Source organism: Rutidosis leptorrhynchoides, chromosome 7 (genome assembly GCF_046630445.1).
Source record: "Rutidosis leptorrhynchoides isolate AG116_Rl617_1_P2 chromosome 7, CSIRO_AGI_Rlap_v1, whole genome shotgun sequence".
NCBI classification, from domain to species: domain Eukaryota; kingdom Viridiplantae; phylum Streptophyta; class Magnoliopsida; order Asterales; family Asteraceae; genus Rutidosis; species Rutidosis leptorrhynchoides.
In genome coordinates, this window is record NC_092339.1 from 46,860,470 (window position 1) to 46,875,629 (window position 15,160).

The window sequence follows — 15,160 nt, forward strand, 5'->3', positions numbered from 1 at the left end:
TAAATAAATAAAAATAACAAGAGTGTTTAAAGATTATACCTTTCTTGAAGAACCGGATTGAAGGAAGAGAAACTAACAATCAAAGGTATGATTGCCGCTAGGGTAGTCCACACTACACTTCGAACAACGTCAAACGGATGTCACTACTACAAATATTACAAAAGAAACCCCCATTAGAAACCTCTTTTTAATGGAGTCAAAGAAAAGAGGTTTCAAAAGTAAAAAGAAACCGGTTTGTATAGTTAGAAAGAAAAACTGGTCCCTTTATTTAACCAAAGAAACCTCTTTTTTAAGAAAAACCGGTTCCAGTCTTTTAGAACCTCTTTTTATTTAAAAAGAGGTTTCTTTTATTCAACTTTTGAAACCTTTTTCTTTACAAAACCGGTTCTAGACTTTTGGAACCTCTTTTTATTTAAAAAGAGGTTTCTTTTATTCAACTTTTGAAACCTTTTTCTTTACAAAATCGGTTCCAGACTTTTGAAACCCCTTTTAATTAAAAACCGGTTTCGATTTACAAATGCAACGGCTATTTTTTTGAGCAGATGCTGAACCACATGCTGATATGATTTTACCCACACTCTTCTTCATTTTTCACTTATCCAAGCTTCAACTTCATCATTTCATTTACTCCATTCAAACAACTTCAAAAATCACAAATTAATACTCAACAACCAAATTTCACACACATTTATTCTTTTATACATCTCAAAATCATATGGTTATATATGATTTTCCAACACATTTATCTAAGGTATGTATCTTTCATTTGCATCTATGTATGTGATTCTATTGTTGCAAAATAATAACATATATTTGAACAAAAAATTGATTTTTTAGTTAATTTACTATTTTTATTTAATGTTTATTAGTGTTTTTAGTATACATTCGTATGTGATTCTATGATATGATGCACTTTCTTTGTTTTTTTGAACATATATATGAAAGTGTTTATAGTTAACTTTTATTTGCTTATTTTGTGTATATAGGTGTTTGAAGATTTGTTTCTTATCACTCAATGAAAACTCTAAAGTTTTAGTTACTTGAAATATTCGTAGACCTATATAAGGTATGTATATCTCTAAAATATCATGTAATTTCGAGCAACTAAGAATATGATTTAATTTAGAATTAAGATCATATATATTAGAATTATATTCAAGTTAAATGCCTAAGGTAAATTTTAGCATTAAGATTGTATATATTAGAATTATATTCAAGTTAAATGCCTAATGTTAAGTTGTCACTTACAAGTATATCACTATGTAGCTATTTATATGTTTGTAGATGGATCGTAATAAATGGGTGTATGAGATACCTCGTCATAGTCACGAGTATCTTACGGAGTTGTCTGAATTTATGAAAGTTGCTGACGAGGATCGAGTGAAGAAACACAAAAAAAAAAGTATCGTGTCCGTGTAAAAAATGTCAAAATTTCAAGACTTATGAGGATCTTCGTACAATTAGCCAACATCTAATTGTAAATGGGTTTGTGGATGAGTATATTTGTTGGTCATGGCACGGTGAACTACTAGTGGATAACCACAATGTTAGATATGAAGGTAATGTTGATGGTACAAATGCAAATACGGATTCACGTGATGATGGTTATCATGATAATTTAGAAGATATGTTACATGATTTGGAGCATAATATTGACGAAAATGATTTTGATAAACTTCAACAAAGTTTTACTGATTCAGAAAAACCATTATATGCCGGATGTACGAAGTTTACCAAATTATCAGCTGTCTTGAGACTGGTTAATTTAAAAGCAAACAACAATTGGAGTGATAAAAGTTTTACAAGCCTTTTGGAGTTGTTACATGACATGCTACCTGAAGATAACGAATTGCCCGTCTCATATTATCAAGCCAAAAAAGTCATGTGCCCAATGGGATTAGAAGTTCAAAGAATATACGCATGTCCAAATGATTGTATATTATATAGAAATGAGTATAAAGACTTACATGAGTGTCCTGTATGTGGCGTGTCAAGGTATAATAAAAAAAAACAAACAGAGTTGGATAGTAATGTGACCAAGAATGGCCCCCCGGCTAATTTGTTGTGGTATTTTCGCATCATACCAAGACTGAAACGATTATTTGGAAGCGCTAAAGATGCAAAATTATTACGTTGGCATGCAGAAGAGCGTAAGAAAGATGGAAAACTAAGACACGTGGCCGATTCTTCTCAATGGAGGAATATTGACAATGTATATACAGAATTTGGACAGGAGGTTAGAAATATACGTTTGGGACTTAGTTCAGACGGAATTAATCCTTTCATAAACATGAGTAGTCGCCATAGTACATGGCCGGTTCTTCTATGTGTATACAATCTTCCGCCATGGTTATGCATGAAACGCAAATACATCATGATGTCTTTATTGATACAGGGTCCAAAACAACCTGGGAATGACATCGACGTTTATTTAGCCTCATTAATTGACGACTTGCAAACATTATGGAATCCCGGTGTTGCCGTATATGATGCGTATAAGAAGGAGACTTTCAACTTGCGTTCCATGATTTTTTGTACCATCAGCGATTTTCCAGCGTATGGGAATTTATCAGGATACAGTACCAAAGGAGCAAAGGCGTGCCCTCTTTGTGAAGATGACACATCTTCAAGATGGTTAAAAAAAAGTAGGAAAATGGTGTTTATGGGACATCAAAAATCACTTGAAAGACATCATCCATATCGTAGAAAGAAATACTTGTTTGATGGTACCATTGAGAATGGAAGAGCACGATCACCATTGGATGGAGAAATGACATTTTCCCGGGTTGAAAATGTAAATGTTGTGTTTGGAAAAACAAACAAAAGTCGCGAAAAGGGGATATGGAAAAAACGATCTATATTTTGGCGTCTACCGTACTGGAAATATTTACAAGTCCGACACTGTATTGATGTTATGCATATTGAAAAGAATGTTTGTGATAGTTTGATAGGATTGTTGTTGAACATACAAGGGAAGACAAAGGATGGAGTTAATGTTCGATATGACATGGCCGAAATGAATATTCGAAAAGAGCTTCATCCAGTTGAGATCGAAGGTAAACGACCTTATCTGCCTGTAGCTTGCTATACCTTATCAAAGGCCGAGAAAACAAAATTTTGTCAAAGCTTATATGGTGTTAAGGTTCCATCTGGCTACTCTGCTAACATCAAGAGTTTGGTGTCAATCAAAGACAATAAACTTATTGGTATGAAGTCACACGATTGTCATGTTTTAATGACCCAAATGATTCCTATTGCAATTCGTGGAATACTTCCAGACCGAATCTGACATGCAATTACAAAGCTCTGCTTGTTTTTTAACATGATTCATTCGAAAGTGATTGATCCCGGTGTTTTGGATACATGGCAAAGTGATATTATCCTTACTCTTTGTCAGCTTGAGATGTACTTTCCACCTTCATTTTTTGATGTAATGGTCCACCTGGTATCTCATATTGTGTACGAAATAAAGGCTTGCGGTCCTGTTTTCTTAAGATACATGTATCCATTTGAAAGATACATGGGTTTTTTAAAGGGTTATGTAAGGAATAAGCGTCGACCTGAAGGGAGTATAGTCGAAGGGTATGTATCCGAGGAGGTGATTGATTTTTGTAATGATTATTTGGAGGGTGTCAAGAATATTGGTTTACCTCAACCTCGACACCAGGGACGACTTCAAAGGGTTGGGACCATTGGAAAGAAAGTAGTCATTGCTGGAATAAATGATATCCGCCAAGCACATTTTACAGTCCTCCAACACATGGTGTCAATTGCTCCGTACATACAAGAGCACATGACATTATTAAAAGTGAAGAACCGTGACAAGGATTAGATAGTTATGTGGAGAAAAAGAGGAAGCGGCTATCGGAAGAAGAGTGGCAAGCAAAAGTAGAAAAAATGGAAAATATTATAAAACAAATGCAGGAACAAATCTCAGAGCTTCTTCGTGAGAGGAATAGTAGTTGTGGCTCGGGGTCACCAACAGTTGACTGGTTGGACGAAATAGAGGTACAATCTTCAACTTATTTCTACAATAAATAAAAAAAATCATCATACATCAACGAATTAACATTATTGATTTCCTGAAACAGCTAAGTTTATATGTGTATCATATATTTTATAGGGTCCAACTCGATGTTATATATTGTGCCCCTACGGATTGCATAAAGTTCGTGTTGCTATAGGGCAAGTTCAACCGAGCACGACCTTTCAACAGATAGGTGGGAAAAAAAAACTTGATGAAGGTTATCTCAGTGTTTTGGTAGACACCGTGAATCGCAATTATGTTGATTTTTCTCTTACGGCGCCACCAGCGACCAATATGTCTATGACTCTAGGTCAAGCCAAGAGTAATTTCATTCTGTGGCCAAGGCAATATCTAGAGCTTTATAAGGTGCATTATTTCGCTAGTCTCCTTCAATTCTTCTAATTAAATCTCCAGATAATACTAAATTAAATTTTAGTCGTTATGATGGTGTACCATCTTCATTCATCAATTATTGTCATTCTTCACATTTAGTAACCTGCTGTTGAATATGTTAATAGCCTTCTATGGAAAAAGCAACAACGTCTATCTCGGGAAATGAAGGAACTTCTTCGAGAAAAACACCAGCGTTGGCGAACCAAACTGCAGCTAAAACAACACGGGCGTTGGTGTCGAACCAAACTGCATCTAAAATGAACACGGGTGTTGGTTCCGAACCTGCAAAAAAGAAACAGCTGACTGATGCTAAGAAATTTCACAATATGTACCATCATAAAGTTTCACAATATGCTAAGAAGTTTCCTTGCGTGAAACAACTCTTCGAACATTGGATGAAACGTGATATCGCATATTTCATATGCATTTTCCTTAGCGATATCGGGTACATTTTGGTCCTTTTGGATACGATTTAGAGTTATTTTGGTTAAAGTTGTGAAAGTTTGAGTTCCAAGATCAAGAAGGTTAAATTTGATGTTATTTGATGGTTTTGGACGTGTTTCGTTGTTTACAAGTGAAAAGGTTTGATTCGGTTCGAGTTTGGGTGTTAATATTGAGTTTTCAGCTTCGTTTCAGCATTTGTTACATGGAGCGCCGCGCCAAAAGGGCGCGCGCCGCGCCATTTAACTACAAAAACAGTTCGAGCCTTTTCAAGAATCAAATGTCAGTTCACAGTTATTCGGCGCGCCGCGCGGTATAATGGCGCGCCGCGCGGGGTTGTGCCCGGGTTCAGAATTTCCTCCTATAAAAGCCCGAATTATACCCTAACTTATCAATAATCGTATCCTGACGAATTCCAGCCACTTTTTGACGAACTTAGGTGATTTTTGGAGATCTTCAAGGTCATTCTAAGGTATTAATCATTCCGGGAACAAGTCTCGATTCGTGTATCTTTCAGATTTCAATCTTTAATTAGTTTTATTCTTTTGTTATCAACAATGAATTATTCTATGTCTTTGATTGTTATTTTGATTTCAGCCATGATTGTAGGCTAAACCTTTTATGTTTGTCTAGATTGAATATTTGCAAGTGTTTGGATGATACTTTAATGTTTTATTGATTGATGCATGATTAATTATGAGTTTTGATTAAAGAACCATTCTTGTGGGTGTTAATTATTGTTACTAGGCTGATTAGTGAAACTTGTTTGAACAAAGGGAACCCTGTTTCAATTTAGTGATCTAATTTCCAATTGATTTGTCTTAACCGATTGGGTGCTTACTGGACCAAGGGGGTAAACCGGGTATGGTAATTAAATAAAACAGGGGTGAATTGTGTGGAGCGAACGCGTAACCAATTGAATCTTAATCTTGTAATTAGTTAGTTACTAAGTCACAAACGAAAGATAGTATTTGGTAAAAGGGAACCCTAAGCCAATTAATCCTAGTTTGACGTGTTTGCTAAAAGAGAACTCTGGGTAAACCGACTCTGTAATTGCGTGCATTGATTAATATAACTAGTGCTTAATAACAAATCATCCAACACTGCGAATAGGATATCTAGGCGAACATTCTTTTATCCATTGAATTCAAATATCTTTATTTTACTGTCGAGTCTGCATTTCTTTTATTTAAACTTAAAAACCAAAAATATTGTCTTTTATTTTCAAAGCTATCTTGATTTGGCTAATCGTTAAATAGCCGCAAAACAAACTATCTCGTAATTTCAATTTTCATAGTTTAACTTAGTTTACTTTTATTAGTTTCAAACTTAATTCTCACGTTAATACTGTCCTTGGAACGATACTTGGAATTACCATTTTTATACTATTACACGATCGGGTACACTGCCCGTAAGTGTGTAGTAATCTTTAACCAGGCATATTTCCAGAGATAATTTATATACTAGATTTCACACATCAAGTTTTTGGCGCCGCTGCCGGGGACAGTTGTGTTGAAAATTAAGTTTGATAATTAAGTTTGTTTTTAGTTAATTTTAACTGTTTAGTTTAATTTAATTCTAATTGAGTCGGTGCGTTTAATCGGTTTGTTAGCTGTGTTCTTGCAGTTACAGGTAGTGCATGCAACATACGCGTTCTTCAGATTCTCCAATTGTTAAACCATTTGATGAGCCTGAAAGAGAGTTGTTTAAAGCTTTAAGTCAGAAGCAAAAGTTAACAGTGGATTCATCAGTTTCATCGGGTGATACTTACGTTAATTTGGGAAGTACTTCTGAGACTGTGGTGCCCGAGACACCACCTGAAATTTTTAACGAAGAAGACTCTTACGCTTCGTCTGATACTACAGAACCTGAAGAAATGGCCGAAGGAGAAGCACCCCGTCCTCAGACTATGGCTGAAAAGCTAAAGGCCACCCGAGGAGGCCAAGGCAATTCGATTACTCAACCGAATATTACTCAGCCTTTTCAAATTACAGGGCCGATCCTGAATTTGATTTCTTCTGATTGCCGATTCTATGGCAAAGATACCGAGGATGCTAACGAGCATCTTCGTAATTTTAATGATGTTTGTAACTTGTTTAAGCTACATGAGGTTGCCGACACTTCAATTAAGACAAGACTTTTCCCTTGGACTCTTAAGGGAGAAGCTAAGAGATGGTTAGATAAGCAACCCGAGGGTACGATTAGATCTTGGGAGACTTTGGAGGATAAGTTTTTGTCAAAGTTTTTCCCTGCATCTCGAGCTGCTCGACTTCAAGCAGATATTTCTCAATTTAGACAAAAGAGCAGTGAGACATTGTTTGATGCTTGGGACCGTTTTGCTACTTTGTTACGCTCGTGTCCGCAACACGGGTTGAATGATTTACAGAAGGTTCAGATTTTCTACAAAGGTTGTGATATTCCTACGCGTCAGTGTATTGATCAAGCTGCAGGTGGTACGTTAATGGATAAGACTGAAGAAGAGGCGTTAGAAATCATTGAAAAGCAAGCTGCTTACTCTCATGAGTGGCATCAGGATCATGAGTCTTTCCATTCTGCTTCAGTTAAGAGAACAGAGACTACAGGTACAGGTGCTTATGATGATTTTGGGTCTATCAGTGCTAAGTTGGATTCGTTTGGTAGGAATTTGGAGAAGATGAACAAGGATATTCATGGTATGAAGGTTGGTTGTGAATACTGTGGAGGTTTGCATCTGGGCAAAGATTGTGATGCGGGTTTGACTATGAATCAGAAAGAAGAGGTCAACTATATTAGTCAGCAGAATAACAATCAGTTTCAGGGACGTGCTCAGTTTAATAGGAATTTCAATAATCCTTATAATCCGCAAGGTAATCAGGGTTCGAGGTTCCAACCGGGTTCTAGTGGAGGTTTTCAGCAGCAAGCTCCCGGTTATTTTCAGAAACCACAGGTCGAAGAGAAAAAGTCCAACCTTGAGGCTATGATCGAGAAGTTAGTGATATCTCAGACTCAACTTGTCACTACCGTTACTCAGAATAATGAAAAGAATGACCAAATGTTTCGAAATCAACAAGCAGCTATTCATAATCTTGAACAGCAGATTGGTCAACTTGCTAATAAGAGTAGTGAGAGAAAACCGGGGGAGTTACCGAGCAAGACGGACACTAACCCGAAAAACGGGCATGTTAATGCTATCACCACCCGAAGTGGTTTAGCGTATCATCCACCGAGGAAGCCCGACGAGTATGATTTGAGGGTACCGTTAGTTAATGATAGTGAGCCGGTTGTTGAAAGTGAACCGGAAAGGGAAAAGGAGCCGGAACAGGTGGCTGAAAAAGTTGTTAAGGAACCGGTTACTGTTGCTGCTAAACCGGTAGTTAGAGAGTATCAACCACCGCTCCCATTCCCGAGGAAACAGCGATTGGAGAAGCTAGAGGCCGAAAAGTCCAAGTTCATGGACTTGATTAAAAAAGTTAACATAAATATGCCTTTTATTGATGTTATTGCAGGTATACCTAAGTATGCGAGGTTTCTTAAGGATTTGCTGACTAACAGGCGGAAACTGGAGAACGTGTCTTCAGTCAGGTTGAATGCCGCATGCTCAGCGGTTGTTGCAAACAAGCTTCCCGAGAAGCTTGAGGATCCTGGAAGTTTTACCATTCCTTGTTTACTTGGTAATTTGGAGTGTATGAGGGCTTTGGCGGATTTGGGGGCTAGCATTAATTTAATGCCTTATTCTATTTACTTAAAGCTAGACCCCGGGGAGTTAAAACCCACGCGTATGGCTGTGCAGCTAGCCGACCGCTCTATTAAATTCCCTCGTGGAATCATAGAGAATATGCTAGTGAAGACCGGGTCGTTAGTTTTTCCGGCGGATTTTGTGGTTTTGGATATGGAAGTGGATGAAAGGATTCCACTAATTTTGGGTCGGCCATTCTTAAATACTGCTAGATGTATGATTGATGTTTATGGCCAAAAGTTGACCCTTCGGATAGACGATTTGAGTGCAACATTCTCAATCGACCATGCTTTGAAATACCCTGGTTACACTGATGATACATGTTATTTTCTTAACACTGTGAATGTCCAGTCTGAGTTTTTGCAGGAATTCCCAGAGTTACAGGGTTCAGGAGAGTGCTCTTTGGTTGAGATTGATGAGGATGTGCAGGTTGAGGAGGTGGAAATTTTAACCACCTTGATGGAAAACGGCTATGAGCCGACTGAAGAGGAGTTCAAAGAACTTGAACGAGATTCAAATTACCGGAGCAAGTCTTCAATTGAAGAACCTCCCGAGCTTGAATTGAAGCCACTTCCAGATCATTTGGAATACGCTTACTTGCATGAGGAATCTAAGCTTCCGGTAATTATTTCTTCTTCTCTTTCAGCAGGTCAGAAAACTGAGCTTGTAACCATGCTAAAGGCCCATAAACCGGCCATTGCATGGAAGATTCACGACATTAAGGGTATTAGTCCCTCCTATTGCACCCACAGGATTCTAATGGAGGATAACTCCAAACCTGTGGTGCAACGCCAAAGGAGGTTGAACCCGCACATGCAAGATGTCGTGAAGAAAGAGATCATAAAGCTCCTTGATGCAGGTCTGATTTACCCGATTTCTGATAGCCCGTGGATTAGCCCGGTACACTGTGTACCTAAGAAAGGTGGTATGACTGTTACCACCAATGATAAAAATGAGTTAATTTCCACGCGGACTGTCACGGGGTGGCGTGTTTGTATCGACTACCGTAAGTTGAACGACGCCACACGTAAAGACCACTTCCCGCTACCTTTCATGGATCAAATGCTAGAGAGGTTGGCGGGAAACAGTTTCTATTGCTTTCTCGATGGTTTCTCGGGCTATTTTCAAATTCCTATCTCGCCCGAGGACCAAGAGAAGACTACTTTCACGTGCCCGTATGGCACGTTCTCTTATCGACGCATGCCCTTTGGCCTTTGCAATGCTCCGGCCACTTTTCAAAGGTGCATGATGGCCATATTCCATGACATGATAGAAGATTGCATGGAGGTGTTCATGGATGACTTCTCGGTCTTCGGTGACACTTTCGATTCATGCCTTCTTAATTTAGAACGGATGTTGGTCAGGTGCGAAAAATCTAATCTTGTGCTCAACTGGGAGAAGTGCCATTTCATGGTTCAAGGGGGCATCGTTCTCGGGCACAAGATTTCTAAAAACGGTATAGAGGTGGATCCCGCAAAGGTTACCGCTATTAAGAACCTTCCACCTCCTACCGATGTTAAGGGTGTTAGGAGTTTTCTCGGGCACGCCGGTTTTTACCGGCGATTCATTAAAGATTTTTCTAAGATTGCCAACCCGATGAATAAACTCCTTGAAAAGGACACCCCGTGGAAATTCTCCGACGAATGCCAAAAGGCATTCGAGCTTTTGAAGGAGAAACTCATCAATGCACCAATCATAATTGCTCCGAATTGGTCCTTACCGTTCGAGCTTATGTGCGATGCATCTGATTTCGCTGTTGGCTCAGTTTTGGGTCAAAGGGTCGAGAAGCATTTCCGACCCATCTACTATGCAAGCAAGACCTTGCAAGGAGCACAATTAAATTATACTACCACTGAAAAAGAGCTCCTTGCGGTGGTCTTTTCGTTTGATAAGTTCCGGTCCTACTTAGTCTTATCTAAGACTATTGTCTTTACGGACCATTCTGCTCTAAAGTACCTTTTTGCTAAACCGGATGCAAAACCCCGACTTCTTAGATGGATCTTGCTTTTGCAAGAATTTGATGTGGAGATCCGGGATAAAAAGGGTGCTGAAAACTTGGCGGCCGATCACCTTTCACGTCTTGAGAACCCCTCCCGTGAGGTTCTCGATGAGGCGACCATTCGTGATGATTTTCCCGGCGAATATCTCATGAAGTTGGATAAGGTTGATGAGCCGTGGTACGTGGACATTGCTAATTATCTAGTTGGGAGATTCTTGGAGAAAGGGTGGTCACATCAATAGAGGAAGAAATTCTTCAGTGACCTTAAGTACTATTTCTGGGAGAATCCCTATCTTTTTCGTTGTTGTCCCGATGGAGTTATCCGCCGGTGTGTTTCCGGTGATGAGTGTATGCGAATTCTAACCGAGTGCCATAGTGGACCTACCGGTGGACATTTTGGACCCCAAATTACGGGGCGTAAAGTCTATGATGCCGGCTTTTATTGGCCGACAATCTTCAAAGATGCCCACCTGGTTTGTAAGTCATGTGATTCGTGCCAAAGGGCCGGTAAAGTCACCAAACGTGATGAGATGCCTCAACAAAGCATCCAGGTTTGCGAAGTATTTGACGTTTGGGGAATTGACTTTATGGGGCCATTTCCGAAATCTCAGAATTATAGTTACATACTCGTTGCCATTGATTACGTGTCTAAATGGGCCGAAGCGCAAGCTTTACCCACAAATGATGCACGAGTTGTGATTTCGTTCCTTAAGCGTTTATTCTCTCGATTTGGAACTCCTAAAGCTTTAATTAGCGATAGGGGTACTCATTTTTGTAACGCTCAAATGGAGAAGGTATTGAAGCGATATGGAGTTGTCCATAAAGTTTCTACTTCATACCATCCCCAAACGAGCGGACAAGTTGAGAATACCAATCGAGCTCTTAAAAGTATTCTTGAGAAAACTGTGGGGTCGAATCCGAAGGAGTGGGCAAATAAGCTCGATGAAGCTTTGTGGGCGTTTAGAACCGCCTTCAAAACGCCACTTGGAACCACTCCTTATCGGTTGGTTTATGGGAAAGCGTGCCATCTCCCGTTGGAGATTGAGCATAAAGCTATGTGGGCACTTCAAAAGTGCAATTTAGATTTGAAGGAAGCCGGACGCCTAAGGGCGGGGCAATTGAATGAGCTTGGTGAGTTACGCCTTGATGCGTACGAGAATTCATTGATTTATAAAGAAAAGACCAAGCAATGGCATGATAGGAAGTTAAAGGGTCCAAAAGAGTTTAACGAAGGCGATCGAGTGCTTTTGTTTAACTCTAGATTGAAGCTTTTACCGGGAAAACTTAAGTCCCGGTGGACGGGACCATTTGAGGTTGTTAAGGTGTACCCATACGGTACGATTGAGTTAAAAAATGCGAATGGTATTACCTTTAAGGTTAACGGACATCGTGTGAAGAAGTATGTTGATGGTCCGTTAGTGATTGATGACGAGGTTCACGTTGAACCCGATCCCAACGCCACTTGAAGTTGGGGACGAGTCGTGTGAACGACTCGTTAAATAAGGTTCACGTTGTTGTAAAGTTTGTATATTTTTGGTGCTAGTTTGATAATATGTGCAATACGATCATGTTTAGTTTTTATTGGGGATGGTTTGGTTGTTTTATGGCGAGAAAACTGGGTTTTATTACTGAAAAATGCGGATTTTTGATGATACAGTAAGTGGAGCGCCGCTCCAATAAGGGGCGCGCCGCGCCACTTAAGTATATCTGAAGTACCAGTTTCTGAAAACAGCTCGGCATCATTTTTTAGTTATTCTGCGCGCCGCGCGAGACATTGGCGCGCCGCGCGATAAAACTGCGCGGCGCGCGAGCTTTTGGAGCGGCCGCGCGGAACCCTGTCAGCCAGCTGTTTTTGGGTTTTTATTTAAAGTCAAGCCGAATTTTTACATCCCCACAATTTAGAAACGGGTGACCAGCTGTATTTAGTCCTTTTTACTTCAATTATTTTCATTCTTACATCTCTTAAACACCTACACATCCTTTGATCTTTCAAAACCCTAATTCTACAAAGTTTAATTTCTTGTTTCAAGTAACCTTAATCTTTCAAGAATGGCACCTAAGAAGGTCCGAATTTGTTCCTTTCTTTACTAATTTCATCTTATTATATGTTAATTGCTTGTTTAATTCTTAATTGTCTTGATGAATTAGTGTGGGGTTGCTTTAATTTGGGTTATATGATTCAATTAGTCATGGGTTTTTGTTAGATATTGTTTATATGCTTTGATTTTATGCTAAAGTTGGTGTTTTTAGAAGTTTAACATGAACCTAGGGTTTGTAGGGTTAAAGGTCCGAATTTTGTAAGTAAAAAGGGGTTTATTGCTTGAAAGTGTGATGTTCTTTGAATTGTTCATGTGTTTTTGAACTAGTGTGGGGTAGTGTCCATATGGGCGGGTCACTTTGTTTTGAATGACTTATGCTACATTGTTCCATTTATGTGATATGCCATGCTAGTGATGATTAAACATATGATTTTAATTGAGATAAAGCTTTTGTTTAATGGTTGTTGAATTTGTTAAAAGTTGCTAACAAGATGAAGTTGATTGGATTTTTGGAATTTAAAAGAGTTATAAGTAATCATGTTGGTCGTGTTTTGGTTATGTTGTTTGATGACCAAGGTTATGAATTATTTGTTTATGGATAATGTGATTTGGTTGAGAGTTAGTTTTTGAAAAGTTTTCAAAAGAGTTATTGGTTTAAATGGTTATTGTATTTGAAAGTGATTTAGCATGAAACAAGGATTGATTGTAAAGGTGTTTGGTGCTTATTATGATGACTAACACTAACTTTTGAGTTTTGTGTTTGTTTTCTTTACTTGTTTCATGAATGCAGAGAACAAGAGGTAACCCACCACAGCAACCACCGAACAACCCTGAATTGTGGTTGTCCCAAGTTGGTAATATTGAGGATTTGGAACAAAGGTTTAACATCAATCTTGCTCGTCCGATTGAGCAAACCTACTACTTGGATTGGACGCAACTTCGGAATGAAAGTGTTCAAGCTTATCGAGAATTGCGCGGATACTTATGGGTTACGTATAGCGGTAATGAGTTGAGACCGTATGAGCGTTTGTTTCAGATTAACGAAGATGTGTATGAGCAATTGACTGTCGAGTTCTTTTCGACTGTAAGTTGTCGGCCCCGAGTTGCTCCTCGTGATTCGGACTTTTTGATATTTAGGCTTGGCGGGGCGGACCGTCAAATGAGTAAAGTTGAGTTAGCTCGGGCGTTGGGTTTGTACCCCGAGTTAAATGATGACATCGATTTAGGGTACCATTTGTTGGGGTGCAGGGTATTCGGTGACGGCGAGTTTAGTGAAAGTGAGTATTGGCCGACGATTATTAATCCGGGGGTTAGGGCTTTCAGTTCTAGTAGAAGCATTCAGTCTAATCTTCGACGTCCGGTGGACCGTATTCTGTTTAAAATGATTGCTACTATGTTCATGGCCCGGAGGAATGCCAACAAAATCAAACGAAAGGATCTTTGGATCCTCCAGCAGATAAAAGCGAGAGAGGCAATTGATGTGCCGACTATGTTGGGGTCCTGGTTTCAGGAAATCGGTGAAGATAATCGTCCCGAGCGCCCGTTGTTAGGGGGCCATTTAGTGACACGGATAGCTGAGGCATTTTCTGTGCCTACTGATAGGTGTACTATCGCGGGGGTCGAAGCAATGGTAACAAACATTTTGTTTTTCGCTAAAGCCGATTTTATTAGGCGAGGACCGAACGGTTGGGTTTTGGTAGAGGATGAAGAGCAACAACAGGGTCAAGGTCAACAACAACAGCAAGAGCAAGGTCGAGGTCAAGGTAGAGGACGTGGTATTGGGTCCACGTATGAAGCAGGGAGTTCTAGTGGTAATGTTCGGGGAGGATGGGCTCCCGATGAGGAAGCTTTTAATGGGTTGGTGAATAGTGTTGACGGGCTGCATCTCGAGTTCCAAGATAGTCGTACATTTTATAATGATCAGGTTGCGCATAATCAGCGTATGTATGACGAGCAGCGCCGTCATAATGAGGAGTTGATGACGTGGCACCAGGGTAACTATGGGTCGCTTAACACAAGTTTGGGTCAGGTTCGGACAGAGGTTGGTAATTTGGGCGACCGTGTTGACAGGATAGAGTATGATGTTCGAGGGATTCGGGCCCACAATCAGTGGGAAATTCATCAGAGGCAGCTCCAACGGCAGATGCGTCATGTGCCGGATGCGTACATTCCTACGCAAACCACTATTCCGGACTACACCGCCGTGACGCCTCCGAGACCGGATCCGTATTATGACCCGTATCAAGCTTGCCAAGATACTTATGGCGTGACTTGGGACCCGTTGAGAGATTTTTGGCCGGGAAGCGATTGATGTGTTGCACGTATTATTGTTGTATTTGTTTAAACTATTTCCGTTTCGATTTGGTTGTACTTGACTATTTTTATTTTTCGTATGATGTACTTTGAGACCTATTTGGGGCAAGGCGTTTCGGTACCGGGTGGTACCACCTTGCCCATTTATGTATTTGGTGTGTTTTTCTTTTTGTTAGGTGTGTTGGTGAAACGGTTTTTCAAGTCTGGCATTAAGTTCAGCAAAACTACTTTAA

General features: G+C 39.6%; 1 protein-coding gene across 1 annotated transcript; it reads left to right on the forward strand.

Moving 5' to 3' along the window:
- The first annotated feature begins 1,164 nt into the window (after positions 1–1,164).
- LOC139859169 (uncharacterized) lies at positions 1,165–3,289 on the forward strand. Its single transcript, XM_071847966.1, has 3 exons — positions 1,165–1,173; positions 1,285–1,380; positions 1,439–3,289. Exons 1-3 carry the CDS (start codon positions 1,165–1,167, stop codon positions 3,287–3,289), a joined length of 1,956 nt encoding a protein of 651 aa, XP_071704067.1.
- The last annotated feature ends 11,871 nt before the right edge of the window (positions 3,290–15,160 follow it).

What these genes read in the sequence shown, in the direction of transcription:
- LOC139859169 (XM_071847966.1), top strand. An exon ending in AAGTTGCTGACGAGGATCGA is followed by an intron (nt 1,381 to 1,438) that starts GTGAAGAAACAC and finishes CAAAATTTCAAG; the next exon opens with ACTTATGAGGATCTTCGTAC.